Source organism: Motacilla alba, chromosome 13, assembly GCF_015832195.1.
Source record: "Motacilla alba alba isolate MOTALB_02 chromosome 13, Motacilla_alba_V1.0_pri, whole genome shotgun sequence".
Classification (NCBI taxonomy): domain Eukaryota; kingdom Metazoa; phylum Chordata; class Aves; order Passeriformes; family Motacillidae; genus Motacilla; species Motacilla alba.
The window spans coordinates 13653941-13663360 of NC_052028.1; the positions used below are offsets into that span (position 1 = coordinate 13653941).

At 45.6% G+C, this 9420-nt stretch overlaps 1 protein-coding gene across 1 annotated transcript; it reads right to left on the reverse strand.

Moving 5' to 3' along the window:
• Positions 1-189: 189 nt before the first annotated feature.
• On the reverse strand, positions 190-2061 carry MED7 (mediator complex subunit 7). The gene is made up of 2 exons (XM_038150073.1): positions 1669-2061; positions 190-1152 (listed from the first exon to the last, which is right to left on the reverse strand). Exon 2 carries the CDS (start codon positions 1132-1134, stop codon positions 442-444), a length of 693 nt encoding a protein of 230 aa, XP_038006001.1. The 5' UTR covers positions 1135-1152; positions 1669-2061; the 3' UTR covers positions 190-441.
• Positions 2062-9420: the final 7359 nt, after the last annotated feature.

The following is a 9420-nucleotide window of genomic DNA, read 5'->3' on the forward strand; positions in this document are numbered from 1 at the left end:
TTTCACCTCAAACACAGACCTAAGGAATGCCTTGATGTAATCTGAGTTTCTGTCTGCCTGTTTTCCAAGTTCCTGCATGTTGTTTGTGCAAGAAATAAACACCACTTCTGTAGGAATTTCTTCTTGACTCACCATATAGAATTATAGAATGGCATACCCAAAACAAGCAGCAAGTGACAAATGAAAGTACAACAGGAAAAGCCAACTTTAATCCGTGCCTACCATCTCACACAACACATTTACCAAAAATTAGACTTTTTCCTTTTTACCAAAAAACCACAAAACTTTGAACATTTTCATCTGCCCAGTCACTCACAACCTCCAACAGGTGCACAACAAACACTTTGTCTGCTTGTACAACAGCAAAACAAAATACAACATGCATCCTCAGAACCCCTTCTGTCTCTCACTGTGCTGCATTAACAAAACCAGCTGTTTGCTTCATGTCATTTCATCAATAATGCTGCACATTGCCGCATCCTTGTCCAAAACCTGATCTCTCTTGCCACCAGAACGCTCCCTCTGCTTTTCGCTCTGCCCAGCGCAGCCGCTGCCATCATCAGCATCCACGGGCTCCACGCTGACCCTCAGTCCCCCCTCTGTGTGAGGCAGATCATCGGGCAGGGAAGCCAGGCAGTTCTGGATCATCTCCACCACTCTCTCCAGGTGCTTCTGGAAGCGCTCGGCCGTCTCCAGGCGCTGCCGTTTCTGCACCTCCATCATGACCCGCAGCGTCTCCCTGGCCTGGTGAGGCCGGTACTCGTTTATAAGGTGATGCACGTGGACAAAAAGCAGTTTCAAGTCTTCCAGTTTCTCCTCTCGCTTTATACTCCCTGGACTCCTTATCAAGATGTCCAAGAGGTCCAGGAAGTTGACCAGGATAGACATGTTGAGTTTCCTTAACTCCTTCTTGTGATCAAACTGCATAGGATGCAGCCGCTCAATACCCTGGCTCTCCAGGGGCCGAATGATCAGATCATCACACTGGAACTGGTTCCCAAACATCATGTAGCTGTCCTTCACAGGCGGAGGTGGCTTTGGAGCCAGCCCTTTACGGATATTTTCATCAGTGTATTCTTTGATATATTGCATTGGAGGTGGAGGAAGGGCACTCACTTGCTGAGGTTCACCCATTTTTGACGGATGAAATTCCTAGGGAATGACCCAAGAAGCAAATGTTAACAATTTGTGTCACAAGGTTATAATGGAAATGTAAACAAAGACAAAATATGGGAGGTGGCAGGGAGAAAATGAGCCAGAGGAGACAAATCCATGTGCAGAATACAGGAAACTCCTGGCAAATCCATGTTACCTTTTCACTAAGGTTTACTTATAGCAAGATCACCTGTACTAGAAGCACATAGAACACTTATGTCCCCAATTATGAAAGACCAGTCTGTAAACTGGGCAGCCAAAGGGACAGGGGTGATCCCCTTCCCTAGATGAGGCCTGGCAGGCAAACCCCCCAGAATCACAGAATATCCCAAGCTGGAAGGAAGACACAAGGATCTGCACAGGACACCCCAATAATCCCCCCACCGTGCCTGACAGCATGTCCCAAAGGCTTCTTGAACTCTTTCAGGCTTGAGGCTGTCACCAAGAAGAGCCTGGGGAACCTGTTCAGTGCCCAACTACCTCCTGGAGAAAGAACTTTTTCCTAATATTCACCTAACCCTCTCCTGGCACAGCTCCAGCCGTTCCCTCGGGCCCTGTCACTGGTCACAGAGGGCAGAGATGGGCGCTGCTCCTCGAGGGGAAACTGCAGCCCGCGGTGAGATTCCCCTCAGTCTGCCCTTCTCCAGGCTGACCAGGCCAAGTGCCCTCAGCCGCTCCTCCTGCGGCCTCCCCTCTTCACCCGCGCGCTCGAGAGAAACCAGGCAGGGCCCACACCCGCCGCCCTGCGCCGAGCCGGGCTCTGGGGAGGCCCAAACTCCGCGGCGGGACTCGCCGAGTCAGTGGTGAAGAAACAAGAGCCGAAACCACATCCCGGCGGAGAGCGCGGAGAGCACGGACCCCTCTGAGGCCCCGCCGGCCCTCCCGCCCTCACCTGCGCGCTCCGCCCGCCGCGCTTCCTCAGCGCCGCCGCAGCCGCTTCCGCCCGGCCGCCCTCTGCTCTCGCCTCCTATTGGTTGGCGGCCTCGCTGTGCCGCGCTCTGATTGGCTGTCGCGCAGAGCAGTCAGGCACTCCTCCACTCAGCTCGCTCGGGGGCGGGGCCAGCCGGGGGGTGGCTGCCGTTATGGCGGGGCGGGGCGGGGCTGCTCCGTCCTGATGGTTTGGGGGCTCCTCAGTGGTGTGTGACCCCTCAGTGGTGTGTGGCCCCTCAGGATTCCGTAGCCCCTCAGGGTTCCTTGGTCCCTCAGTGTTCTGAGACCCCTCAGTGGTGTGTGACCCCTCAGTGGTGTGTGTTCCCTCAGGGTTGTGTGACCCCTCAAGGTTCTATGGCCCCTCAGTGTGCTGTGGCCCCTCAGTGTTCTGAGACCCCCCTCAGTGGTGTGTGTCCCCTCAGGGCTCCGTGGCCCCTCAGGGTGCGAGGCTCCCTCGCCACCAGCCGCTGTGAGGCGGGTCCTAGCCCGGCGTCTCTCGGGGTGCTGGGACAGCGGGGACAGCGCTCGTCAGGGAGGCGCAGCATCCCAGGAATCACAGAAAGCACAGAAATCACAAAATCAGTTAGGTTGGAAAAGACCTCTGAGGTCCCCCTGGGAAGTGTTTGCAGCCTTCCGGCAGCAGAATACGCTAAATCTGTCCATAACTCTGACAAACAGTTGGGCTCCGTTGCTTTTCTTTCCGTTTTCTTCCAGGGGGAGTTGGAGTTACCATGGAGGATGAAAGTTTTTCACCGGGTCAGGTGGAGCTGGCCTTGCTGGCATCGCTTCTGCAGGATTTTCTCTCTGAACAAGGAGGGATTTCTCGATACTTGGCCGATTCTGTGCCGTTCTCTCTCAGCAGATGGCAGCAATGGCCTTGGTGACAGGGACCCATCGCCGCACACGCAGTGTCATTTACAGATTCACTCTTCCAGATCGATCATTTACTAAAAAAAAATCAATCGAATGATAATTACTTTGGATCCTGTTAATTATTTCTAACAACATGCAAGAAGATCCAGAATCGTTAGATTTATTTGATGAGAAAGCCTGAAGTGATGCACAGAATATCTGAATATTTATATATTCCAAACTAAGCTACACTTTACAATTTACAATGAGTTGAATATTTAAATATTCCAAACTGAACGACACTTTACAATTTACAGTGAGTACAAGCCTGGCTGCAAAATAGGCTGATTTGTTTTTATTTGTAAGCAATTTCCTGAATTCAGACAAGGATGCAGGTACATGCTGCAACTAAAACATTTTTGCTTTGGAGAAGGTGATCTCAATTCCTTCACCCCTATTCCTGCTTCTTCATCCCTCTCTCCTTTCTTCCCTCCTTGCTCCCCCAGCCCCTCACTGGCTGTGCAGCCTTTTCTTTTCACTGCTAGTGCCACCACCATCGGGCACTGGATTGCAAAGCAAACTGATGCCGCCCCAAACCCCATAAAAACATCACTGCAGGGTTTTTTTGTTAAGTTTTCAGCTTTTCTAATGAGTTTACATGCTGTTCTGTGTGTTCTGTGAGCATCAGGGAGAGCTTTCGAGAGAGGAGCGTGCATAGGCAGAAGGAAAGCAGAAAGTTGGGAACATGGGGTGGGGAATTGTCCTCTCCATTTCTGTGACAGAAAGCTCTTATCTTGTCTCAAGTCTTCTTGTTACATCATACTCGGAAAGGCAGGGAAGGAATAAAAATCATTGCCTCCAGAGATGTGTGAGATAACACGTGTAGTAGGAGGTACCAGCACACCTTTGGTTTTATTGGACTTTCCAGACTTTGATTTCACATTCTTTTTACGGGAGCTGAGCTTGATTCTCTGGTGCCTTGCACTCAGTGGACCATGCAGCAAGGATGTAAAATGCTGTGATTTCAAACAGGAGCAGGCAGAGATAGCCAAGCTCTTGTTTTACCTCAATCTCTGTGATGTGCTTGACTCATTTTCTCTATGACGGTGGCCAAGACAGAGGGGATATAACATCCATCTTGTTCTTGGTGGCAGGGCTGCTTCTCAGAAGACCCATGGATGACCCTTTCCAGCCCACGGGGAGCTGCTGATGCTGCTCCTCACAGTGCTTCTAAATGAGAAGTTAAGGATGACGGGGAATGTCAAGTGGAGCACTCTACAGTGTGCTTCCTGCTCCATTCCAGCTCTTTTCTGAAATGAGGGCACTATCCAGGACAAGGCCACCACTGGTAATGAGGCACAATTCCTACATCATCTCCAACTTGTGGGAATGAACTTGGACACTCCTTCAGCAGATGGTGAAGCAGTACCATGATATTCTCTGCCTCAAAGACTCAACATCTTAATTTACAGCTTTGGTTAAGTTTATTTTCATTTCCTTCATAACTAATTTTATGCAAATTGGCATGTTTCAGTAGGAAGCACTCCAGTTCTGTTCATTCAGCAGCAGTGTGTACAGCGTGTGCCATTGCAGTATGCCGTTATTTTAGCAGAACTGGAATCCAAACATTGTACAAGCACAGTAAATATAAACCCCATTTTTAAGCATGCTCTTAGAACAGTGCTGCTCTCTTCTGCGCTACGACAGATTTCTTTCATTTCTTGCTGCTATTGCACTCTAAATAATAAATAAATAAATAAATAAATATGTGTTTTTCTCATGTTGTCTGAAAAACAACCACAAAGTCAAACTCCGTTCCAGTCTCTTGTTGGGCGTTGGTTAGGGTTGTATCTTATAGCCTGGTTAAGCAATGAGCTCAGGAATTTCCTTTTTTGGTGATTGTTACAGGCTTTCTTGGAGGATATACCAGGGAGGAGGGCGAGAGAAAAGGAGCCTGTTGGGGGTGAAGGAGACTTAACCAAGCTTTATGTCTCCATCTGCTGTGGTTAATTCCCATCTCCCTGTCTCCCGCTGTGGCTTTGGGAGTGAATGAATTTGCAGGGCAGTGCTGTGCAACCTTTTCTTCATGACTCCTCAGACTAAAATATCAGCTGCAGCCTACTGGCACACCTGCTAATGTAGGAAAGGAGTTTAATGTCCCCATCATGTGAAAACTGGGGCACAACACAGTGCAGCGCATGACAGCTGAACTGTTTCTTGCTCTGCAGCCTGTTATCAAACAGATTCAAAGCTCCAAACAGAGCTTTCATAGTTATTTAGCAATAAAACAGGTATCTCAGTACTATTAGGAAACTGATAGGGCTCAAAATCCAGGCATGTTTTGATGGAATCAAACAGATTCAAAGCTCCAAACAGAGCTTTCATAGTTATTTAGCAATAAAACAGGCATCTCAGTACTATTAGGAAACTGATAGGGCTCAAAATCCAGGCATGATTTGATGGAATCACCCAGCACTCCTTCCTATGTTCACAGTCATAGTATTGTCTCTGGAAGCAGCCCCCCAGCCTGATTTCTAAGCCAGACATTAATGCTGGGTGTTTTCTTGCTCACTTGCCCATTGTAACTGCTTATTCAAACATGTAAATGAACATGTCTGAAAAAAATGCATCTGCATGAGGAATTAATTCCTGTCCAGAACCAGTGACCTGGGCATGGCAAACGTGCCGTATTGCCAGGGTCAGCCCTGGGATCTGCAGCACATTCTGTCAGCAGTGCAAGTTCCACCTTTTGCTTCAGAGGGAGACAGAAGCAGACAGGACCCACGATAGCCAGGCCCTGATAAAAGGAGCTGGAACAAAATCCCAGTTTGGGTATGACCCCCATGAAACAGGGCTTTCCTTTCTGCATTTTTGCCTAAGAGAAAACAGCTGAGGAAAGGATTAATTGTCCCTTCATCACAGGAGAGCCTGTCCTCACCCTGTGCACGTTCTCCAGTATAAAACATGTTCTCTATGTTACTGCCAGTCCTGGGAGTTACTTCACAAATGATGGATAATTCACTACATCCTCCCAGCAGATGCTCAGAACAAGGCATCCCCTTTCCCAGGGCTCCCGAACAGTTCATAGGAGGATCTTGCTCTGCTTCTACAACTCCCTGGGTCACTGGGGCAGTGTGAGGGGATTCAAAGGTGCACTTGTAAGATCTCGAGGAAAGCTGGATGCAGCTGGCTCATAAAGACCAGGCTAATTCTTCCCTTTTTCTGCAGCTTTCTGTCTTGTGCTTTGAGTCCACTGGAGCCATTTTTATTTGGGTGATAATGAACTGCTAAAGAAGCAGAACAGCTGAGTAACCTAAATAAGAGTTTCTCACACTCTAAGCTAAGTAACAAAATGGTTCAAATTATGGAAGTTTAGAAGTTGAGTAATAATCATCATATTAAGCAGCTGGTGTAAAGGAAGAGCTGGCATCCAGGCAGCAAACCTGACCCAAATATTGCACATGATAGAAGGATATAGGTCAATTTATGGGAGTGAAGAGAGAGCTGCAGCCTTCCGGACTGTTTTTTTTACAGAAACAAAAATTACCTATATTTAACTTCATGAATTTCTCTGCCGCCTTCAGGGCATAAACCTTGGTATCAGAGCAGGATGTGCGGGTGGGGAGATTTTCAGTCTGCAGTAATCAAAGTGAGAGCTACATAATCTGGGTAAAACCCCCATGAAAAAAATCCAATCCATAAAATAACATATTTTTTTTTAAGTCAGAAATAAAGCAGTTTGCAGGAGGTAGCAAGGAAAGAAAAAAGGTGATTGACAAAAATAAAGAAGTGCACTGAGGTTACAGTTGATAAGAACTTTATCTACAACCTCAACTTGCCCAGCACAGCAGCTCAAACTTCAATCTGAATCATTTAAAATATTTCAGATTTTCCTGCATATGGACAGAAACATGTTGAAGGATACATGGTAGCAAGCTTTATAAAAGCACTGAAGCAGAGGAGATGTAGAATACCTAAAAAATTCATCACCCCTCATCATGAAGTTTAGTCTTACAGTGGTTTTAAGATATTCAGGACAGTTATGTTTAATTCTGTTCTACAAAGGATACAGAATTTCTCTACTTTGAAATATCAAGTGCTGCCAAAATCCTTGAAAGGAGTGTTCATTGTAAAAGTGCACCATGCTACAAGGTCAGGTTCCAGAAATGAGGTAATGAGGGACTCGTGTCAGTGGGGTATTCCAGCCCTCCTGAGGTGCCCTTTCAGTAGTTTGTGTGTAGAGCTCTGCAGAGAGCCTCACATATTCCAGCTCTGCAGCCAACTTGGTCCTAGGCAAGTGGTGCATTTCTACCTATATATATCTATATATATTTATATATCCTTCTCAACTGTAGAAGGGTCCTGAAGCACTTCAATGCTTGAGGCTTTCTTTAAAAGGGTTATAACCCTTATTCACTCAGATGGATAATGACAAATGATTTATGTCTTGAAAGGAACAAAGAATGTTAGTCAAAAATGGTCAGGAAATAATGATCTTTGAAATTCTCTTCTAAATTTACAGTTAAATATAAATACAATTCTTAAACCATATGTTTTTTGTTCATATGTGTCAACCTGGCTATACATTCTTTAGACTTGGCATTCCTTTCTGGTTTTGGCTTGCTACTCAAGCATCTATGAGCTTGCTATGAAAGGGGTTGGAATTACAGTGAAAAAAGAAAAATGAAGGGGTGCATCTCAGGCAAGAGTGATACAAAGATACATCAGCCACTGCTTTCTTCCCCAGTTCAGCAGAGTTATCAGTTGATAAAGCTATTGCAAAACAGAACTAGTTAGCAGCTCTCACTGAAAGAGAGCTAGTGAGCTCTCACTGAAACCAACACCCATGTTTATATGAAATCCACGTTTGTATCAAATCCCATGTTTAACCAAATCTGACCATGTTGACTTGTTTCCTTGTTTAGGGTCATTCATATTTTCCCTGTTTACTCTCTTAGCTAGCCCACCTTCACTAAAAGCCATGGAATTCTGAGAGTGGCTGATCTCTCCTGCTCAATCCTGCTAGCTCTTATACTCCGGGCCAAAATCTGTCATTATTTTCTTGCAGTTATATTTGTATTTTTTGTGCGTCTTTCTGCATGTGTTGTATCAATCTTTATTCTCAATTTCTCCTTGTTTCTCTCTTCCCTGTTTTACCTGGTCCCTCACAGCCCTTTCCTGCCAGCCATGGTGTCACATCATGCCATGTTTGCACCAAATGCAGTGCAGTTGTGAATCCCCTTATCTGTGTATTTGATCAAATTGCTCCTTCTCTGTGCCCCTCTGAGAGCTCATCTCTTATCTCATGAACAAATCAAGCTGCCAGTCACTGTGTTCAAAGAATTTCTTAGCTCTCCCCCCACTACTCACCACCTTGGTTAATCTTCTCTTCCCCCACATCCTCCATCTCCAGCAACACCTCTCCTCTCAGGGGTTTCCGTGCTGGCTTCTCAACTCTGCTGTCCTTCACTCCTTCTTCTGTACAGCTGCAAGGTCACAACCCTTGTATTTCTATTTATATTCAATTTTCTGATAAGACAACGTGTACATCTCTGCCAGCAGACTGCCAACCACTTTGGCCCAAGCTGCAAAGATTTTTCACCAAGTCCTTAATACCCCACAGTTAGTGTGAAGGGGAGACTAGAGTCGTAGTACTAAACAAGTGTTACTAGCTAAAAATGCAATGCTGTTGAAAATTATCATTATAAACTCAACTGCACTGACTCAACTTGAGTGAAATATTTGTTGATCAAGATCCAAGTCTTTTTGGGGGTAATTCACTGTTGCAGGCACAGTGAAATCTTTAAGTTTGTCAGAGCATTCTACTGCACGTTTTTTTGCTCATTGATTACAAGAAAAGATCTCAGAGCATAATTTAAACCAGCAAATTCTCAAGCATAAGGAAATTTATGAGCACACACAAGTGGTCCTATATTTTGGAGGTGCAAGGTCTGGAATTTATCCAAATAGCTGCTGCTTACACAAAGCTCAGTTCCAGAAAACTCACATCAAACTCTGCATATTTTGTACACGTGTGCTGCATGAGGCACACCGGCTTGTAGAAGAATTGGGAAATTTGGCCTGAGCATTTATCCTAACCTATGAATAGGTGTGAAATCCCCCTTGACAGCAGTGATGCTTTTTTAGGAGATCACACACTTGTGTCATCTGACCACAAGAGTTTCTTGGTACTCAGTCACTCTGATGAGAAACAAAGTACAGATTTACTGGACTTCAGCATGACAAATGTTACAATATCTGCTGCAGCTTGTCTTCAGCAAGGCCACCATATTTATTTTTAATTTACTTATATAGATACATACACACATATATATATATTTATACACACACACACACACACACACACACACACACACACACACACACACACATATATATATATATATATATATATATATATATATATATATGCATCAGCTGGCAGCAGCTTCAGTTTGTCCTTGTTTCTGTCCTATGGTATTG